This window comes from Strix aluco, chromosome 3 (assembly GCF_031877795.1).
Source record: "Strix aluco isolate bStrAlu1 chromosome 3, bStrAlu1.hap1, whole genome shotgun sequence".
NCBI lineage: Eukaryota > Metazoa > Chordata > Aves > Strigiformes > Strigidae > Strix > Strix aluco.
The window spans coordinates 112,150,539-112,173,477 of record NC_133933.1 but is presented as its reverse complement, the minus strand read 5'-3'; the positions used below and the strand labels follow the sequence as shown (position 1 = coordinate 112,173,477).

Sequence of the window (22,939 nt, the reverse complement as noted above, 5' to 3'; positions counted from 1 at the left end):
CATATTTTGATTCTGGGCCCATCAGTGAATTCCAGCACTTGTAGCACACTCCCAGGCTCTGATTTCCTACATGAGGTGTTTGACTTGGTGTTTTTTAAAAGAAAAAAAAAAAAAAAAAAAAAAAAAAGACATTCCCTGACTCATGTGCTAAAACCAAGTCTACACAGGGAGATTCAGAGTAAGAATTACTATGGTTAAGTTTTAGGCAATTATGGCCTCTACATTGCTCCTTTAAGAAAAAGGCATGCAGGCAACCCTGCCAAAGTGCCATGGCTTATTTCTGGGGTGGAACTGGGGGTGCTGGCACCCATCATTTGTAAGAGAATATGTTGTTGCTACACTTAATAGGTTAGTTATGATCACTGTTACTGACATCATAGAAATAACATTCCAGTGTTTTCACCTGGGACAGTCAAAGTATGGAGAGGGTTGGAGAAAAAGTATATATTAGTTGATCACAGAATCATCTAGGTTGGAAAGGACCTTGAAGATCATCTAGTCCAACCGTTAACCTAGCACTGACTGTTCTCAACTACTCCATATCCCTAAGCACTATGTCGACCCTGAATAGCTACTTTGGATCTGACATAAGAAGGACAACATATTCAGGGCAATGTCAGAAATCTCAAAGGTAATTAAGTTTTGTGTTATCACACAAGATTTGTTTTCAGAAAGTGTTGAGATCATGGGAGCTAAGGCTGCAACCATTCTTCTTGTAAGTACAGTTAGATTCTGGTGGTCCTCTTAACTTGCCAGTGTACACACCTACACAAAACCAGCTGAATGTAACTCAGGGCAAATGCGACAGATTTTCCTGGTCCAGCTGTGAAAGTTGCAGCACTAAGAGGGGGTACTCCAAGAGTTGTGGATGTGAGTCTTTCAGACCAGGGCAGAAACGAGACTTAAGTTTGTTGAACTTGCTTCTTCCCAAAAGGGTTTACCCTTCCTTTTTTCCCCTCTTCTCTTTGCTTTCTGTTCTTTCCTTTTCCTTTGCCCTTCCTTTTCCCTTCTCCACTCCTCTCACTTCCCTGCCTTTCCCCTTCCTTCGCTCCTCTCCCGAGGTGCACGCTGCCGTCCGTCTCAGGGGGTACCTTCGCCCCCTCCCTTCCCGGGGACGGAGACGAGGGCCGGGGAGCCGCTGCGAGCGGGGGGCGGCGGCCGGGCCCCTCTCCCCGGGGCGCGGTGCGTGCGCAGGGCGGCGCGGAGCCCCCGCGGCGGGGCGGCCGCCCAGCCCGCCGCCGGCCGGGGCGGGCCCACCGCCGTCCCCTCCTCCAGCCTGCGCGGGGGGACGGGATCGCCCCGCCGCCGACCAGAGCGGCAGCCACGGCCGGGGAGCGGAGCGGGCGCGACGCGGACCTGCCGGAGCCCCTCTCCTCCTCCTCCTCCTCCTGCCCCGCAGCATGGCCCGGCGCGGAGCGGCGGCCGCCCCCGGCCTCTGCCTCCTGCTCCTGCTGCTGCTCCGCAGCGGGGGGCTCGCCCCCCCCGCCGCCGCGCAGCCCCCGCCGCCGCCACCGCCGCCGCAGCAGCAGCGCGGGAGCGTGTGGTGCCCCAGCCGCTGCCTCTGCTTCCGCACCACGGTGCGCTGCATGCATCTGATGCTGGAGAGCGTCCCCGCCGTGTCCCCCCAGACCACCATCCTGTGAGTAGCCAGGCGGGGGCTGGCGCGGCGGGGCGAGCGGCGGCCCGGCGGGCAGGGAGAGGGGCGGGGGGAGGGCCGAGGAGGAGGAGATACCTGGGGTGGGAGGCACTTCGGGGGGCGGTGGAGCCTCAGCCCTTTGTCTGCGGCCGGGGGAGGGGGGCTGGACCCGCGGCGGGGGCTCTGCGCGGCCGCCCCCCCGCAGCTGCTGGCGGGGATCCTCGGTGAGCGGCGACGGGGGGGCCCGGGGCTGCCCGCGGCTGCCCGCGGCTCGGCGGGGCTGAGCTAGGCTCGCCACCCCTCGGCCCCGCTGCCCGCTCGGCCCCGCGGCCGGTGCCGGGGGGTGGCGGTGCCTCGAGGGCCGTGCCCGGCTTTGGGGGGCGGGTGGGGCCTGGCCGGTGCCCCGGGGTCTGCGGGGCGGTCAGAGGTGGATGTGCTGGCTAACCTGCGGGCACTATGTCTCCAGCTTAATCGTCCCTAGAAGGATTTTGCTGCTTCCTTAGTATCCTTCTGGAAAGCATACTCGGTTGGCAGCAGGAGCAGCAGGGATAACAGATGTAGCACTCTGCTCAGCTCTGAGGCACGGTGGGGATGCATGAGCAAACCGGGACCCAAACCGGGACCCAAAACCTGCGCTCACCGAACCCGGTTCCAGTTCCTGCAAAGGACCGAGGACGTGCGAATTTACAGGTCTCTGTGCTATTTTTTAATTCAGGCACTCATGTCAGTTGAAGTGCCCGGCCATTCATCTCTAAGGTCCAGTCACTATTTGGAGTAGGATTGTGTTGGTAATAAAATTCAGTATTGACAAGGATTAAAATTTATTGCATTCACATTGATTTTACTGAAACAGTTACTGCTCTAGCCATAATTGCCTGTAATAAGTGCAAAGATCTAAACGAACATCACACGCTATTTTGTTTCAAGGCTTACTGTGAGCAGAGGATTTGTTCCACTGACCTGCTTATACGTTACTTGGGCTCAGAAGGCTCTTGGCACTAGCCCTGTCCTTACACACACGCAGCCATGGAAGCTGAGCAGAGCTTGGCCCTGGGAATTTTCTGCGGGGCCTCCTGTAATAAATTGACTTGTGACTTTGTCAGGTATTTTCAAAAGGGATCTATAAAGCCTTGGTGTGTTTCAGCTTCCAAGTATTATTTAATGTGAAGAGTACAGTCATTTAACATTAACTGAGTCCCTCTTTGGCAAGAAGCGCAGCCCTTTGGCAGAATGGGATTAGTCCTGCAGTACTTGTAAACCTTTTAGGGAACAATACAGGAAGTGGGTGGTTAATGTTTCTTACATTTTAAACAAAGTACATTTACAGAACACCTTTTGCCTTGACATTACAGGAAACTGTGTAAAGCTAGTTTTGTGAATCGTCTTAAATGTAAAAAAAAAAAAAGAAAATCTTTAGAGTATGGTCAAGTCTTAATGGTTTGGTTTCACGTTAAAGGTAGAAGGGCCTGCAACGGCAGAAAGAATCAGATTAAACCTAGCCTGGGTGGAGCTCCCCTTATGGTGGGTATTTATAATCTTGCAGTGAGTCAGAGGAGAATGTGTGAACAATGCAAGCATTATACTCGTCTAACCCCACTAATATATCAAATTGTCTAGTATCCCAAATCTGAATTATCATTCCGGTATAACAGAAGCTACAATGCAGCAGAAGTAATTCAAAAGAAGTTAAAAACATTTTTTCAGCTTGACCGAGAACAGTAATTCTCAAAATACGCCTGCAGATGACCAGCATTCTTCAAAACATAACAGTGGCCTTACTTGTCATCTGGTAATGTGTATCCTCGTTCTTCACCAACCAGCTAGGGGACTGTTATAAATAAAAAAAGTAATACTATGTGTGCATCTGTAAATGCACAGTTACTCCTGCTACAGTTCTGCTGAATGGCTGTGAATGGGGAGGAGATGGGCCAGAAGATAGTCAGGCAATATGAATCTCCGGGACAAAGAACAATGGTACAGTTTATTAGTAATCAGTAGCTTGAAGGTACCAATTATACGTAAATATCTTACCTGTTGTATATGAATTGCCTACCTTTAGCTGTAGGATGTACTTTCAGAATAATTATTACATGTCTGAGGTACTCCTTGAATTACCAGAGGGCTTACCACTGATTTTTTTACTTTACTGCTATGTAGAACTGCAGTTCTTTTTCAGCATGAAAATACAGAGTTATTTAATCTCTGGTTTGACTCTCACAGTTTGTCCTTCATGTGGAGCCTGTATATTACATGTATTTTCTTTAGTACTGGTGTTGATAACTAGATAATTGAAATAATGAATTAATTTCAATTGAACTTCTTCCCCTTTAAAACATGGATTTATGAAATCCTGCAGAGTATGTTGCTGATGGGTTAAGCCCATTTTTACTAGCATTGGTAAATTCCGCATTCTTGTCTGTTTTATTTCTTCCTTAGGACACAGATTGACCGTGCAAAGTAATTTTGTAAAAAAACATCACTATAAATTCTTTCTTATTTATAAGTATGTAGTTACATTAGTTTTCTGCTGAGCACTGGTTCTGAAAACTGTCCCATTTTGGAAGCTGAGTTGACTTTGCTCTACTTCACATATAATTTGTTACATGGATTAGAACAGCATGGGTCCCAGACCAACAGTGCAGCCAAATGTTTTTCCCCACATATCAAAAATGTCTACTCCTAATCTCAGGCTCTCTTTTGAAAACTGTTCATAACATTGCTAGTTGCTGACCTTGCCAGTGCTACTTCTGGCTGTACATTTTCTCACTCTCTCCTGCTTCCCCCACTTTTTGGCACTTCCCCCTTCCCTGCTGCAGGCTGGGATCCACAGCTTAGATTTCTTCTGCAGGGTGGATTCTGCCAGCTTTGAAAGTGCTCATGGAGCCTTGCGTGAGCACGTGGTTTTACCCAGTGAGATTATTGCCCAGGGTCTTTGTGGGACTAGGGCACGCATCCCGGTCAGCAGGTCCTGTGCTGACTTCCCTTAAGAATGGAGACCCACCTCCAAAGCAGTTTGCAAACCCCTTCATGCCTTAAGTACAGTCCTGGAAGTTTCCTTTCATCTCTGACTAAATATAGAGTGCTCATGTATTCACGGAAATTGCTGAAACATATTTATATTAGACCATTTATATGGCTGAGGAATGTAAAATTCTGCATACAGTACTATTGCTCTCCTCTCTTCCCTGAGTTGTATCCTCTCTTACATTTATTTAGGGGATTTCTGTGTTTTAAAACCATTTCAGTTCATGGTGTTTGTAATTCTGACACGGATCCATTGAGTATCGATGCAATATGTTGCTATTTGTATTTTGCCTAAACATGATCAAAATCCAAACTTGTCCACAGAACTAGTTACACATACTCAGACCAATACTAAAATTTGTTCAAAGTTTTTCTTGGCAGCACTTGGATGCTCTCTGATTTTTTGCTAGCTGTACAAGCATAATTGCACTCACTGCTGTTGGGTCTCACAGTCTGAATAAGAATAGAAACAAACTTTCTGTTGTAAGCAGAAAAGGTAAAAATTAAGAATGCACTAATTAAGAATGCACTAAGAATGACATACAAATTATTGAGGAAAATAATTATTTTTAAATAAGTCTCTTGTACTAATATTTGCTATGGGTAGTTATTACTTTGGCTTTCCTGCATATCTGTTATGAATAAAACACCTTTTCAATACATGAGTATAAGTTTAAGTGATCAGACCTTAATGGGACTTTTTAAATTGGCATCATTTCTGTTGAGTAACTTTTGAAGGTAGTCATTGAAATTAAATTGAAGGCAACAGTCTCAGTGTTGCTTGTTATGGCTTTTGTTTATATGATTCCAACATATTCTACAAATTGGGTAGTTTACAGTGCATACCTATTTATTATTTATTTTATTTTCTAATTTGTAGTGTAAATGTCAAGGATCCATCCAAAGGGAAAGGGGAAAGCGTTACTTATCTATGGTGACTTTCTAGACAGCTGTATAAGTACTTACAATTTTTTCATAGTTCCATACAAATTGTTGTGGAATCTGATGTACACTCCCAATGCCAGTAAAAAGCATGACATGCTTTTCAAGAGCATCTATCTTAATACAATTTTAAAAAAAAAAAAAAACCTGAATTACACAAATCACACATCTGTTTGGAGTATACATGAATTACCAAAGAGATAGGGGCAATGGAAACATAATGACATTTTGCATTTCAGTGTTGATTTGTGATAAAATTATGCCTCTTAACAGAGGCATTTAGGGAGAAGAAATGGGTGATATGTATGGTTCTGTCAGTGCAGGAGTCTCTGGGCTACCATAGCAGAAGGATGCATGCTATTTGCAGATCTGTTTGCAAACGATGCATTATCAGTCAGCAAACCACCAGCCGATTTTCATCCGAAAAAAACAGGATCCTTGCTTTCGATCAGATCTTTGAAACCCTTTTAGAAAACTTCCAGTAGATTAAGCAACTAAGACAGCAAATTAATACACCTCGACACAGTGAAGGACAAAGGATTGTAGTCTCAAATCTGGACTGTGAGTATGCTCGATCACTGCTGAGCATCAATTTACATATAGGAGATAGTTGAGAGATATGACACTGATACAAGATTTTAGTTAAGACAGAGATTTGTATATACTTAGTGTTCAAAAAAGAAGAACAGATACTGAAGGTTTACTTGAAATGTTTGAGAATAACTGAATACAGACACAGATCTTGACAGACTCATGGCTGGGCAGCAGACCGCATTAGATATTTCCCTGAATTACACAAAGCAGGGGGAAAGAATAAGATTATTTTAATAAAAATTATCTTAGGTCTTCCTTCATGGAAATTTTATGACCAAGTGCAGAATTCAATCTGAAATTAAACCACCTACATTTAGGCCTCTATGCACTGGAGTCTACCACCATGTTTGTGTCTGAGCTTCCCTTCTAGTGAGTAGCAACTTGCTCCCAACCTGCTTGCTCCCAACAGATGTCTCAAATAGCCTAGGACATCTAAACCAACAGCAGGCACCACTGTTCAGACAACTGAATTAAGCTGCTACTGTTTGGGAAGTTTATTCATTCTCCTGCCTTCTCCAGCAGAGTGTGTCGACTAGTCTTCTGTTGACAATGAAAGGACTTTAAACGTCTGTATGTAGATGGTGATATTTATTTGTCTAAACAAAAGCCTAAAATATTTTTCAGAAGATAATGTTTTCGTAGTATTTTCAAAGGAAAGAACCTACTTGGAAAAATCGGGCTAAGGAGTCACACACAATACAGAAAGTAACTTTAAAGCATGTTAATTGTTGCTAAAAGGAGAGTATTTCTCCTACATTAAGCCCTATTCTCTGAGTACCAACAAATCAAATGGATACTGAAATGATACCAAACCTCCCCAGCAAAGCAACGGTGGAGGGTGTGTAGGATGTGAACATTGCTAAAGCCATGATGGAGTGAGCCAGGACCAAGGCATGAATGTGTAAGGACACATTTGTAGAGCTTGCAGAATATGCTTGGTTGTTAGCAGGGGGCAGAAGGGTACAATATTGACAGAGTGTTTGGCATTTAGCGGGAGACATTAGGCTCCTGAGGAATGCAGCAGAAGGCCCAAATGAGTCTTCGTTTCAAAGAATGTATCTGCAAGTCACTAGATCCTCTAGTGGGAAAGTATTTTTGTCATCTCAGCAGCAAGTTAACCCTCATCAAATTCTTTGTTGAAGAATGGGAAAATATGTGGAGCGAAATCATACCCATCCTTTCCTGCAAGTATTGTATCTTACATTTATCAGAGGAATACATTATCTTATGTTACATTTAATAAATATAATTTCTGGTTTTCATCTTTTTTACTAAGATGTATTTTTGATCAGTAAATACTTAACATTTGAGTGTTAAAATGCTAAATATGTATTTATTTACAGAAAGATGTCTGTAATGCGTAAAACCAAAGATCCATTTGACCTAATATTTATTCTTTGAGGGTGACTGAAAGGGCAGTTTATAAACAAGTAGACAGCATTGAGCAGTAAATAGTGGTTGATCTCCATAATAATTTGATTCTGAGGGATTTTGTGGTCTAAGGATTATTTCTATATTATATGTAAATCTTGATGGATTTCTCCTCCAAATATTGTTTAACCTCCTTTTTTTCAACTAATTTAGCTGTAACTTACACTGATAACTTTTGGTGACAAGGAGTACCACACAAACTACATGGTGTAAATTGCTCTCTTCTTTTGTTTGAAGTCTGCAAGTTGCTAGCTTCACTCCGTGGCCCCCATTTCTTCTGTTGGAAGAGACAGTGAATACTTGATCCTTCTCTGTCATCTCAATGCCAGCCATGATTTTATGACCTTTGATCCTAAGCTTCTCCATTCATTTCTTTTTAAAGCTGAGGATTCTTCTCATTGAAAGGTTGATGTCCTTAACTTCTCATCATCTGAACTACTCCTTCTCCACTCTGCTGTGTTTTGACATGAGGGAATTATAACTTTCCCTAGTATTTACATGGACAGATGTGGTATGTGGGCTAACGGGGGATTTATACAGCAGCGTTAGGATCATTTGTGTTTTTATTTTCTGTTCCTATCCTAATAATTCCCAACATCATATTTTCTTCTCTAGAACTGTTGTTTTAATGGAATTATCAAGGGTAGCTTAAGATCTTGTCCATAAATAGTAATGATCAGTTCTAGGCCTACCATTTTATTTGTAAAATTTGCTTTTCTCCATATACATCACTTCGTATTACTATCATAGAATCATAGAATGGTTTGGGTTGGAAGGGACCTTAAATATCATCTAGTTCCAACTCCCGACATGGGCAGGGACACCTTCCACTAGACCAGGTTGCTCAATGTCCCATCCAGTCTGGCCTTGAACACTTCCAGGGATGGGCAATCCACAACTTCTCTGGGCAACCTGTTCCAGTGCCTCACCACCCTCACAGTAATGAATTTCTTCCTTATAGCTAATCTAAATCTATCCTCTTTCAGTTTAAAACCGTTACTCCTCATCCTATCACTACACCCCCTGATAAAGGGTCCCTCCCCATCTTTCCTGTAGCCCTCTTTAGATACTGGAAGGCCACTATAAGGTCTCCCCTGAGCCTTCTCTTCTCCAGGCTGAACATCCCCAACTCTCTCAGCCTGTCCTCATATGGGAGGTACTCTAGGCCTCTGATCAACCTTGTGGCCCTCCTCTGGACCTGCTCCAACAGGTCCATGTCCTTCTTATGTTGGGGGCCCCAGAACTGAACACAGTGGGGTTTCACAAGCACAGAGCAGATGGGGAGAATCACTTCCCTTGCATTAGGTCTGTATTTTAATAGCCATTCATGGACTGTTGACAGGTCTTTCTGCTGTTCTTCCTAGTCAGATTTTATTAAAATAGATGAATATCATAAGCAAAACTTTGTTCTCTCTGTTGTTCATCTCTCTTCAATTTATGAATAAATTGAACAACACAGAACCCATTACAGCTCTCTGTGAAACTACTGGTGACCTTCACCCACTATGAAAATTTGCCATTTACTACCAACATTTCTTTATATGGTCATCAGGGCTGTGTAGGATATTTGCTCTCTAGCTGTTTCAAAAGATTGTCTTCTAATTCTCAAAACTTTGGGAGTTTGGACTGTGGTCAGCACAAGATTTTTTCATTTGTTCTACTGAAAGGTTTTAGAAAGCCGTGAAGATTATATAAATCAGTGGATTGCTTGGTATTGTTGTCTAGGTCCTCAGTTGAAAATCACAGTTTTAAACATTTTTTTGTCTTCCTGGTTATACTAACAGATAACTTCAGTGCCTCTACTGTTAGTCAGTTTTCCCAAGCAACAGCAAAATTAGAAGTGACAAGTAATATCAATTTTCATCATTACTTTGGGGAATTTAGGGGCATAAGGGACATCAATTAAGGAATTTCTGAGTAGAAGAGAGAAACATGGGATTACTGTCTGGACAGAGTAAGAAATAGATGCTTGGACATGAGTAAATAAACTCTTTCTCTCCTAATTCCCATAGAAGGCTGGTGGAAAACTAACAGGGAGACGCCTATCCCTTGCATCATCAGGAGGTTCTGGATCTGAGACGCAAGGAGAAGGGTGACTGTCTCATCTAACATTGTGGTAAACACATGCCTAAGAGAAAAATAAGACTAATAAATATTTCAACCTCCTCCATTTTTCTGAGTAGCTCTTACTGACTTCTCTCCCAGGTGAGGTCAGTGCTGATTAAGAGATGAGATGGAGATGTCATTAACCAGCAGAAAACTTGGTCATTTAGATATTAAATAAATGTTAGGCTGCCCACGTGTAGTTATGGATTGGCTTGTAAGTAACCTAAATTAAAAGACTGAAAGTCCAGCAGAAAAGAAAAATAGAAAGTATAGCCAGTAAAGAACAGAGCTCAGGGTAAAGATAGAAGGAAGCTGTGGGAAGAAAACAAGATAATAAAATGGAAGAAATTTCTATTGCTATTATGACATGAAAAAATAGCAGACAACTATTCAGAAAATAACAAAAGAACAGAAATAGTGCATGATGTGTAAAAATTGCATAATGTTTTATTTTTTTAATTAAAAAAGTCCTTTTACAGGAACATTTTGCTATGTATAATGGGTAAAATGAAAATGCTAGATGAATGTTTTCAGGCCCAAATTCTATTTTGAACAATTGAAAAACAAAGTGTAAATTTTCACCCATTTTGATTTATCTCTCAAAATGGTGTTTTTTCAATTATTTCCTTTTGGATTCATATTTCTGAGACTTTCAAAGCTTATTGTATTTTTACAGTATTTTTCCCCACTTCATATATTATTTTGTGATCAAATATTTTGTACACTCTAGATCTCCATCTCGCAAATGTGAACTTATACTTAGCTTTGTATACATGAGTAATTCCCAGGCTTCTGATTCTTCCTGGGCTTGGACATTTGCTGAGTCCCTTTCCAGCAAGGCAGAGTGTTTATAGCCTTATAGGCTAAGACTTCACTTACAGAAAAGCTCCATTTATAAAGGTGACATTTAAACTCTATATCACACAAGCTAAATATTTATAGTTGCTTGTTCTTCTGGAAAAGTTTATGGATAAAAAAAAGTTAATATTTTAAATACTTGTGTGCATGTCTGTGTTTATATACACACACATGCTATACATATTGTGTGTATGTGTGTGTATGTATACAGTAAAATGGAAACAGAGCCAAATTCTCTATATCATTTGTTCCATTTGGATTTGATGAAAAAAAACAAAACCAAAACAAAAATAGCTTTACAGGCTTTATTATTGCAAACATGGGCAGAGTTTCAAGACAATCCAAAGAGATGGTGCAATGAGAGCTGGCTGAGCTGCAATGGAATGACTCAAATGTTTCCTTTTCCTTCCTTTGCTTATCAGGCTGCCAAATTTCACTTCTTTTTTGGTAGGGAATTATTATTGTTGCTATGAGAGTTGAGCAATTCTTTTAAAAAGAAAACTGAATGAATGTTTAATTTATTGCAAATAACAAAGATTCTCAAACTTCTTGAGAAAGACACATGAAGGAGAGACCAGTGTAGGCTCTCAGCTTCCTGTCTTTTTGTTTAATCTGTATTTACACAGGTTAGCGAAAATTAGGACATTGAAGAGTTTGTGCACCAACCGGCATGGTGTCTTGAACCTTGTGAAAGCTTGTAGAATCAAAACTGTGAAATTTGGTACAATGTAGTGTTCTCTCTTGTTTCTTTCTGTATCTTTTCTGTGTTTTACCAAGCAAAATGATGAGCATATGTATTTAACTCTAAAATTAGTTTTAATGACTGTGACATTGCTCCCTTTTCTGTTGTGCTCTGTTGTTGTCCGAACTTTCAGATCTTTTATTCTCTTTCCAATTGCCACTCCCCAGACTTTTCAGAAACATTGTCTTTCAGCATTCTTTCCCCTTAAATCACTTATTACAACAGTCTGCTCATTGCCTGGCTGGTCTGTAAAAGGAAAAGAATATTACTTCATACACAGCATTACCTTAACTAATGACTGTTTTTGGTAAGCAGGATGATGACTGCTAAGTGTCAAGTTACTTGCATTGTATTGGCTAGACTGATGGATTTAATAGTCTTTTGTTAGCCATATGTCTGCTGGTTTCCTTCGTAGGAGGAAGAATCTAGAAAAAGTGAGTCCATGCTTGCTTTGACTTATCTCCAGGCAGTGTGAAGCATAGTTGGGGCAGCATGAAATTCAATGCAGACTTCTCAAGAGGAGTTGAATTCTGAGGCATATAGCCTCTGTCCAAGGTCCACTGCACTCTACAGAAAGCGGAAGTTTTGTTTTTACATGGGTTTGATTGTCCACTTCGATATAAAATCTCACTGATATCTCATGGTTGCTTCTATTTAACGACTGATTATCATGGTAATCAGATAAATTTAATGCTAATCAGATGAAATCTGCCCTCAATATTCAAATCTTTAAAGTGTGTCTGCATCAAAATCTTACCAGGTTTTAATGGTCGATGAGGAAAGCTTTTTTTAATTTTTCAAAAATATTTTGGAAAATATGTGGGGCAGCGAGTGCTCTGGTGCACAGATAACTCTAGTGAGCCATTCAAATCTCAAAATAAATACAAATATATGCCACTTTACATGCTAAGATAATGTAAAAAGCCGGAACCGCGGTTTGATGGAGTGACATATATGTATAAAAAATACACAGTGATTGATTTGCTGCTGGGAAGCTGCCTATCAAAGCAGGATGCCTTTTAAGGGCTATTTTGTCTCTCTTTGGGATAATAACTAACTTGGATTCAAGAAAAAAAGTTTTGGCTTGATGGCATTTTGATGAACTGAGAAATTTGAGAGGTTGGGTGTATTTTAAGTTATTTTTTAAAGACATAAACTGAATCATAAAATTCAGATCTTTGACTTAGATAACCCTCTCAGTTTCCAGTAAAAAAGGCCCAGGTGTTTGGTTTAAAGTGCCAGAGAAAGGACAGACTTCCATCAGGCAGGAAGAGCAGCAGAGCTGCAACAGGGCTGCAAAAGCCAATGAGAGCAATTTGATTATGTGAGTAGGTGGTTTGCTCTGGCCAGATTCAAGTCATTAACTTTCTGATTTAATTTTATAGGTCTGGGCAAAGCTTTAGTAAGTGTAATAGTACCTATGTAGGGGGTAGAGTCAGCTAAAGTAAATCAATTAAAATGTTCGCTAGTTAGCCTTTTATGTATAAATAGAGCATGTTTTATGTGTAGATTGAAGACATAGCTGTCAGGAGTGTAAATAATTGCTACCAAGCAATTATTAAAGATCTGTAAAGACCTTTCTTAGTATAGAAACACCTCCTATACTTTATTTAAAGCAATTTTTAAAACCTAGGCTATTCTTTTTCCTGAGTGCTAAATAAAATATTAGAAGTAAAATGTCCATTCAGCTCAGCCTTATCTTTAGCCTTATAGTTTAGATATGGGAATGATTTGTCCCTCCTGAGACAAGAGCAAGTGTATAATCTCTGAGAAGAGATTTCAGCCATGACACTACTCTAGTAGCCCAACATCTGATGTCTTTGGACATCAGGAAGGAAACTTTGCCAGTAGAAATTTATGCGCTTAAGAGGTTTAAATGCTGGGTTTGTGGCTTGCACTCCTCCGCTTCTTACATTCTGCTTAAGGTGTCTTAAGTATTTGTGGAAATCCCAGCCATAAATTGGCCTCTGGATCAGAGGGTATATTTGTACTTCTGACCAGTCTTACAGCAATGATAGTTTAGTTGTGGGTCCAAGAGGATTCTTTTTCAGGTGAACTTAAAATTTGGTGAATAATATTTATGGGAAAGAATTTTTTCACTGGCTTTTAAGCCATATATATGACAGTGTTCTTAGTCAAGTGGAATACTCACAGTTTATACATTTCCAAGACATGTAAATATGTATTTTTGGGTAGTAGAAACATTCTAAGAATCTGTTATTCAAAGCTGAAAAGTACTTGGTAGATATATCTGCTGTTGAAATTAAGATTTTTTTTTTTTAAACTTCTGACTACAGATAGTACTCCAACTTCTTTTTTTGAAATGACTATTTATACTGAATATTACAAGAAAATAGTAAGTAATGTATATAGGTAGCTGGTTTATTTAGTATATTAATGCTAATATGTACCTACTTGTTTCAATTTTCTGTTTTAATTTAAGAAATAGAGATTGTACCCCTTTGCCGTTAAGAAAAACCCAACTCAGGAACACCCTGTGAGTGGTACTTGGGTTTCTTATGGCTCCTGGGTGCCAACAGTAGTGGCTTGTTCCTGCCCTGGATCTTCTCAGTCAGTTCTCAGAGTTAGCTGAGTTAAACAAGGGAAAAACATTTGGTTTCACTTGAATCATGTCCCTGATTTTGTGGCCTGTGATGTCTGTGGCCACTCGTGTTAGCAATGGTGAAAACGTGGTCTGGCAGAAGGGGAGGAACTGCTTCCTGAGGGAACCTGTTAACCAGCCCCTGGGGCCTCACTCAAATAGGTCTGCCCTCAGGGAAAACCTTAAAAATCAGCCGAGTTTGTGATACAACTTAAAGGGCCGGGTTCTGCGCACACAGAGGACTGTAAATGCCTTCGCTGAGACCTCCTTGCAGAAACCCTTTCCACTTTCCCTCCTTGCCAGGGAAGCACGAGCCACCTGCCCCCCTCTCTGTGCTTCCCCAGGCATGCTGCTCCTGCCTGGCAGCAAAAGCAAATGTCTGCCTTTGGAAACGTTTAGAATTTGAATTAATTTTTAATTAATCTCACATGTATTGAGTTGTCATGCTAAGTATTTATTTTAAAGCATCTGATTTTCCTAAAAGGCAGGTTTATATTTAATTTAAAGTTTTAGAGATATTTCTAATATTATTTTTCATTCTACTTTGGCAAGACTAATCAAGTATTTTAACTTTTCCCCATTTTTTGCATACACATGTGGTTGAAAGCATTTTCCTTTCTGTTTGAACACTAGGAAAGACCCCTTGAGAGTCCATGTTAGTGGTAATGTGCTACTGGGGAGCCTGTGAAATTGCTCTCCACATGGCCCAAAAGGTATTTATATGGCCTGAGTGACAGCTAGATGGTAACTGATAAGGGGTGATGGAAACAAGGACGTAAGTTGAAATGTGTTCAAAATGGAAAAATCAGGTTGAATAATTACTTTTAAAATGTCATTAAACTGTGAAGACTTAAGTAGTACAGAATTGTCTTTGCTTATACTCAGAAATTAACTTTTTGGCCTTAGGAGCAACACAAAAGTGTCTAAAAGTGTTTCAGTGCTTTTTTCTGGTATTTTTAGTACTTTGTTAATGTGATGAAGTAGTTACAGAGATGGTAAAAAGTGCTTTCTAATTAATTGTTGACTTAATACTGCCAATATTAGAACTGTTTGGAAGAGGGTGCATGACTTAAAGCAAAGTAGATGTGATGTCCTGAGGCCACTGGAATTTTAAACAACTAACAAACACACAAGACTAGTAACACTTATCTGGAAATTTCAGACACATCCATAATTCACAGCAATCCAGTTTTCCAAGTTGTTTTATCTCTCTTTATGCAGATTTACTTTAAATAGAGAAAGAAGAAAATAAATGTGCAGGGAAAGAAGTTGTCGGCATTTTATTCAGTTCGGTCCTAGTTTCAGCATGTGAGGTAAAATGTGATGGTTATTGATTGAGTCTACGTGTTGTTGGATTATTTTCCCTAATGAGTAGGAATCAGGAGTGGGAAATGAGTAGTAGCTCTAAATTGGCTTTAGTTGTTTATTGTTTATAGTTTTGATATTGATGTTAGGATGGACATAGCAAGAAGAAAAAGGAATAATCTCTGCTCCCAGAGATTCCCTTCACTGAAAGTCACTCAGTTGGGTACTTTAAGGTTGAAACGTCTTCTTCTAGTGGCAGCTTCCACTGCTCTTTGTAGGCAGAAAGCAGCTTCTCTTCTCCTAGGAGACAGGAACACATAGATGCCTGTCCTAAGGCTGTCTGCACTGCTACGGAATGAGGAGATAAAGATCGGAGGAGCCCTAATGCAGCCCTGTCACTCCAGTTCTGGTTCTGAGTTTGCTTTGCCAGAAGCAGGAGGAGCTGGAGGCAGAGCAAGAAAATAGCTAACTTACCTGCTCTGGCAGCCTGCTGTTAAACTCAGGAAGCAGAAAATACAAATCCATGAGCTACAGCCTCTAGAGTGAGATGACCTGGGATTTTCTGTAAAGTGGAAGGAAGAGTTGTCACTTTGAAACCAGGAAGCCGGTCTGCAGCCAAGTGATGGACTACCTGAATTTTTGTTTTCAGTCTTTATGCAAGTCAATAGCACTTTCCATATTAATAGTAAAATGTCCTTAGCATTCTATAAGAACAAGTATCTAGATAAATTCTACCACCACCTTTGAGTCTGTCTGAATCTAATATGGCAATCTCTGTATTGGAAATAGCTGGAAAGTACATAATGGTTGGAAGTACGTTCCGATAATATCCGCCTAGTAGAGAGGGAAAAGTGACGCATAGATTTACGATGAATAAATGCTTTTGAGTCAAATTTAGATGTTATTTTTAGATGCAGCAATTCCTTCAATTTTCCACATCCTTTGGCTTGTTGTTGATCTTGTACTGTGAGACTTCTTTTTGAACTGAAGGAGACAAAATGGGCATTCTTTAGTAAGGTCATTGGCATTGCTAGATGTTATTTACTGGTATAATAAATATAATGCAAGCTTACATGCACTGTATCAATGAGGCTTCCTGCCTCAAGGAAAAAAAAGCCCCCAGAACTGCACTGATGGAGAAATCACACTTCCGTACTAGTATACTGGTTTACTGGCCCAGTCTGTTATTTCTTTTCCAGCACTCACATCCCTGTTTTCAGCTGTAGGATCTTCTGCAGCTAAGAGTTCATTGCCCTCAGCTCTGTGCTGATACTCACCCAGTGCGGGCTGTACGCAGCTGGGTACTCCTGTGGGGGAGACGGGCTGAAGTGTCAGAGCTGGAAGGAGGCTTAGGAAGGGATGTGATCTCTGTCAGTCTGGTAAAATGCAGGTTAATCTTCTGTATCAGTGCGTATTTTCTTTTATGAATATACACACTCATTTGCTTGCACTGCACCTTCATCCATTTTCCTGACAGTAAAGAAAGGAAGAACTAATCTGCCATAGAACAAAATCAGAAAAATTACAAAGAATTATGAGTATATTTTCCTTCCCACCCATGTTTGAAGTTTTAGGATTTATGTATTTATTTATTTTTAAATCTTTAAGAGCTGCTGCAAAAGAAAATCATGTATGAGCTTCAGTGCATAGCTCCTCTGGATCTGTTTTAAGAAAAATGGTCAGTACTACTCACAGCCATTTACTTCTAGTGATAAGAAACTGAAGATAAACACGCTCAAGCTGGAAGCAGGGTGGGACTATTCCATTTTTAACAGTGAATATAGTTAACTACTAGAATGACTAGCAAGTCATTTAGTTTTGCTTGATTCGTGGTCTTTCTGAATCACAGTTTTATATATCTCTCAAAGGGATGGTTCAGCTCTGACAGCAATAATTAGCTTGACAGGAACTTCTCTACTGTTGTGTGACTTGTCCTGTGTGGGAGGTCAGGGGATGATAATGTTTCTTTCTGGCATTCAGTTCTTTCCTCTGAGAATATCAATATTTCCTGGATATAGAGTTTAGACTTAAGCATCCCTGTGAGACAGAGAAGTACAGAAACATTATTTATTTTGCAAAATGGTAGATGGGGGGGGAAAGACTAATTTATGGGTATAGCATAAAAGCAGTATTTCTCTGGAGTTTTCACATTAGTAATTCACATGACTATTAACTACAAAACCAAATAAAACTGTTACTGCATTTGTTTCAGTGGTTCATGGTATGCCATAAACCAGTCAGCTCCCCATTTTGGTGTCTTCTTTAGTCTACTGTAGAGGAGAAACTCTTTTTTTTTGATTGAAAAGTACAGTTGAAACCATATTATTGAGAAGAAAACCAAGAAGAGGTTGCACCTCCAACTGTTGCTAATCCTCTAAAAATATTTTGATGTATCAGTGGGTCTTTACAATACAGAATGTGCCAACCATTAGTTCACTCTTTGCTTTGTCCAAGACCTTAACCATCATGTATTTGTGTTAGCACAGCACTCATGCACAGCTATCATGACCTATTTTATTGGGCATGGCACAAATGCAGGACAAAAAAGCAGCCCTTTCCCAAGGATATTTCTGTCAAAAACAATCAGTAATAAATCATATGACTGTACTGTCAACAACCTTTTCATTGTTTGGGTTTAGAAATATATCCCCGAGAGGATTAAAGACAGATTTTACATTCTCTTGTTATTTCTTCAGACTGCACAAATAGCATTACATCTCTTATAAATCTACCCATACTCTTAAAAGGAGGGGTTTTTGGTTGTGTGTTTTGGGGGGGGGGTGGTTTGGTTTGGGGTTTTTTTGTTTTGTTTTTATTTGTGTTATGATAGCATGAGAATTAGAATAAATGATAAAATAAAATTTCTGATTTCAAAATACAGTATTTCTGTAGTGGATGGATTTTGGAAGACTCTGAAAGTGGATGAGACAAAGAGCCATGTTCATGCCAGAGTAAAATTTCCATGTATAATTCTTGACAATTAAGCCTCCACGCCTAAAACTTTGAACCAGCAAATCCCGCTTGAGTCCTATTAATGGCACTGCATAGCTGGTTGGAAAAATTGGCAACAAGGGCAGCAGAGGGATCTACAGACTTAGTAAGACAATACTGTATTGCTTTTCATTGAGTTCACATTTAAATGTTTTCCTTTCAACTCTAATGGCAAAATAATTGTTAGTTAAAACAAATCCTTAGCTCTTGGAGAAAGCTGTATCATAAGCTTTCCATTCACCAAAGCTGTACCTGATAAATATATTTTTTTAAGACTTATTAAATCAAAGTCCCTTTCAACAAATCTTACATATTTGTGCAAATCAGTTATTACTTTAATTGGTAGATCATCCAGGTTTAATTCTTTATATTTTCATAAGCATGGTTTTATGATCAAGGTGAGTACTGCCAAATGTTCTGCATCCTGTTCTACAGATGTCAATATTTCTGTGATCCTACCATTTACTTCTTTTACTAAAATTATGGTGTACTAAATATTATTGACTATGATACCCACTCACCATGCAAGAATTATGTTTTATTTTCCCATCTAAAAATGCAGTGGCTTTATTTTATATGCTGAGTGCTGGTGTACAGATAATAAAAATCTCTCAATGTGAATTTGAGAAAATCACATCTTGTATCTAGTAATTAGACTGGGCAAGAATTAATCCAGAAAATTAATTGCCAAGAAAAAGAACGATGTAATTTTGTTTGTAAAACAATCACTAGGACTAAATCTTAAAACCAGGCAAAAAAACCCCCCTCTTGGTTCCTCTGGTATTCTAGAAAATGTTAACGCTGCTAGCAGTGAGGATTACTATAAGTAGTTCTATAGCTGAAAGTGGGGTTTGGTTTTATTTTTTTAAAGTGGTGGCCTTCTCTTTGTTCAACAAAGTGACACATTTTTTTACAGAGCAGTAGTTAAAGCAGCATTAAAGTGCCATTGACATCATCCAGTTACTGCACTGACTTGATTATATAACCTCTTTTGTGCAATTTTCATGCTCTGCTCTGTTTGAATGTTTTTACTATGCTGATGGCTGTTTTTCATTTCCTGCTGGGATGACCTTGAATAAAAAAAGAATAAGAATAAAGTAGACATAAGCAATGTAGTCTTGCTGGCATTTGCAGATCTTTTGTTCTGTGTTGAGAAACATAGTAGTTTGGCATTTATGGTATAGGATATTTCTGCTGGGTAGTATTAATCTTCAAAGGTTAGAAATAATGTTTTTCTCTCATTTTCTGTTGAATTTGTCAATGGCAAAGTGATCCAGTTATGGCAATTCCTACCTTATTAAAACATTTGAAGAGAGCTAAACAAATGATAAATGCAATGGTCATTCTTGAATTTAGATCATTAATTTAACCTGTTAAATCTAATAGATCTACAAATCTAATATTTACCTATTAAATTGTTCCCTCCTTTTTTTAAAGGAAAAGGAGATTAAGTAGTTTACACTTTTTTCCAGATTCAGTATTTATCACACAGCTGAAAGCATAGTTATTCTTCTGTTTTTCAATTCTTGTTGCCAATCAACATTTCATAACTAGCCTTACAGATCAGTAATATGAATGAGCACATTGCCTTTCACATATACTGACTTTCACATATTCAGACTTTTTATGTCTCTCAATATCAGAAAGCTATAACAGTGAGAAATCCGTCCTTTGAAAGTAGTTTGCATTATTCCTGCTGATTCTTACCAAATCAAAGCCTCCGCCTCCTTTTAATTTGTCAAAGTAATAAAGATTATATTACCATACAGTTTACAATCACATATAGAGAAAGATTTTTAGCTTTAAATAGTTTTCACTGGACCATGTAAAAGTGTCTACCTTTGAGGCAGGGGGTTGGGCACAGGGCTTGTTTTTTTATGATCCACACTTAGCATTTGAGAACCTTTCAGTTTTTAAGATACTTAAGACAGTAGTTTCCTTTCAGATATTTCCATTTTGCTGCTGTGGTGATTTTGCTTATCTGAGGAAATATCTCTGAATTTAAGTTTGTTCGTGTCCTAAATCAAGATTTGATTTCATTGGTAAATGCTTCAGCATTTTTCTTTTTAATGAAGACTGATAATAGAAGTCATCAATGTGTCAACATCATGTTTCAAACATCAGTGTATTATACAACTATGTTGGTTTAATCCACATTGCCTTTTTCTTGTCCAAAGCTAAAAGATATACAAATATTTTCAATTTAAAGTATGAAATCAGATACCTTCAATATGATGGGCTAATGCAAATGCAGATCTTCTAAACTTGAGTTTAAATGCATTGTTCTAGTTTGCCAATGGTAACTCTGAGGCTTTGGTTTTATTCTGTCTTGATGGATTCTGTTTTTGGAGGAACTTGCAAGCTCTACTTTTTTTTGAGTTTTTTTTTTTGTTTGTTTCACTTAGTCTGATTTTCAGGTAGTGTTTCTTAGCATGAACATATGAATGTGATTTATAATCTATTATACCTGAAAGCGGTATGCTGGGAAACAGTCCTCCAGAGCAAACTTAGTAAGTATAAGTATAACATGGTGTTTAGTTTGTTCTGTTGATTGCATCTAATTTTATGAAGTGAAGTAAGTGAATATTTTCATTTTCGGACAAGAAAAATTTATGACACATGCTGGGAGATTACCAAATGATTAAAGGGATATTCTAAAGTTTGGAAATACAGGTGATGTGGAACAGTAGGTCTACCCAAAAAGTACTAAGTAAGACATAGTCTATGTCACAGAATTATTTGGAGTTAGTACAAGCAATGAATGCTTGGTTAGACTACCTACTTGTTCTCTTCAGCCTCAACAGTGAAAACAGTAAGAGATAAATGTATTATTTAAAATTTATTCTTTAAACTGAGAGGAAAATAGGATTGATAGACTGTTTTTGCATTGATCTTTATCAAAATCAGGAGGGCTATAACAGAAGATGAAATTACACATTGTGCCTAAAACTTTGCATTTGCATATGGAGTTCTCTCAAGCATTTTTTAATAATACAACAAAAAGTGTCCAAAGCACAGTAAGTTATCTCCCTTACTTTAGTCTAAGATTTTGCACATATCATTATTTGGGAGGTATGCTGGTGATTCTAACTGTAAAGGCTGGAAACTATTTCCTCATGTTACATTTTGTAAATCTTGTTGTTATACCCTAGCAAATGAGCCTTCAGGTTTTTTTTCCATCCTGCAGCCAGGAAGATGGCAGATGGATAACCAAAATTCTGAATGTTTTCAGCTGTCTTTGCTCTTATGAAGTGTTTTATTTAGTGTTCTGAAAGCTTCTGCATTTGGATTTAAGTGCATTAGAATTAATTCATAGAAGACTGTATAATAAAAAACTTGCATAACCATTAAAAATGGCAAGAATACTTGTAGTTGGGGTACAGAGATTTGAAATCTTTGTAATTGCAGCATTTGTGTTAGATTTGAGTGTGACATATAGAGTTCTTTGCTGATGACCTGACGGTATGCTTTGCATACATACATTATGTCACAAGATGAATGTTTTTAATTAAATCATCACATGATATAGTGTTTCTATATCCATGTTAGAACTGGCTAATTAGGTGTGTATAGAGAGAGAGACATGGCTAGGTATGAAGCAGTAGCTTTAACATGTTATTTTTTGGTTTTCCTTTTTTTTTAATTAAAGATCTTAATATAATGTTTTGAGTCATGGTGATTTTTTCTGACACAAATTAAAATTGAAAAAATGGAAAGCCATTTCCTATATACTCTCTCTATAGCAATGAATGGATGGATCTCAGGGAAATCCTCCAAGCCCTAATAAATGCCAGGCTACCAGTCTGGAGGCAGAGATGAGAAGGACATGGCTGAGGTGGAGCAAGCAGAGGAGAAACCCTGGTGTCCTCTGTCCTGCTGCTGCTCCAGCAATTCTTCATAAACAATTTGCCTGTTTGCCCTGCTTAGGAGAACACCTTTTGTTTTAGCTGCTGATTAGTGAGTGCTTATTAGTTCACATCACATAGGTTATTGTCAGTGAGGTGGTGACTGGGGGTGACATGTTTTGGTGTCATTATCCACAGCTTGATCTACAGTTCATAGTTTTATGAAGCAACAGAATCTTATGCAAAAAGGAATGTGAAATAAGATTATTGAAGCACAGCAAGTCTAATCTTTTATAAAGATAATGAAATGTAAAGGCTTAACTCTCCTCCCCGTATGTTGTTTTGCAATAATTAGAAAACAAAAGAACAAAGGTAAACTGCACTTAATGTATTTCTAATTAAAAAAATAGTTTTAATTTCAGGGCATGGTTTTTCTGAGTAAAAACAGTCCCTTCTCTAAAAGGGATTCCTGTATTTCAAACAGAAGGTGATATGAAACTTCTTTAATTGACTTTTCTGGTAGGTTTCTTGATGTTTAAGGTCAGTGTATTTGAAAGCTGTATTGTTGTGTATCCTGTGTGATTTTCATAATCTAAATATTCATTAATGCCTTTTAGTATTTATTACTTTATTCATTTTAGAAACTATTATTTTGTAAACTTGTAATAAATTTCTATGTCCAAATGATGCCTTGCCCCATCAGGATGTGTAAACAGAGAACCCACAGTTTGCATTACTGCTCACTGTCAGAGCAAACTTTAAATAGGGTATGCTGGAGTGCCAGCAGCTGCCACGGGAGCATTGGATTGTATGGGACAGTAACAGTTGCGTAATGTTTTTTAATAGTTACATATTTAGAAGTT

At 39.0% G+C, this 22,939-nt stretch overlaps 1 protein-coding gene across 1 annotated transcript in view; it reads left to right on the top strand.

The window, feature by feature from the left end:
• Positions 1–1,400: 1,400 nt before the first annotated feature.
• Positions 1,401–22,939, top strand: part of PXDN (peroxidasin) — an 86,438-nt gene continuing 64,899 nt past the window's right edge. The window contains exon 1 of the mRNA XM_074819970.1: positions 1,401–1,639. Coding sequence (XP_074676071.1) covers positions 1,401–1,639 — 239 coding nt within the window. The remainder of the gene's footprint in view (positions 1,640–22,939) is intronic.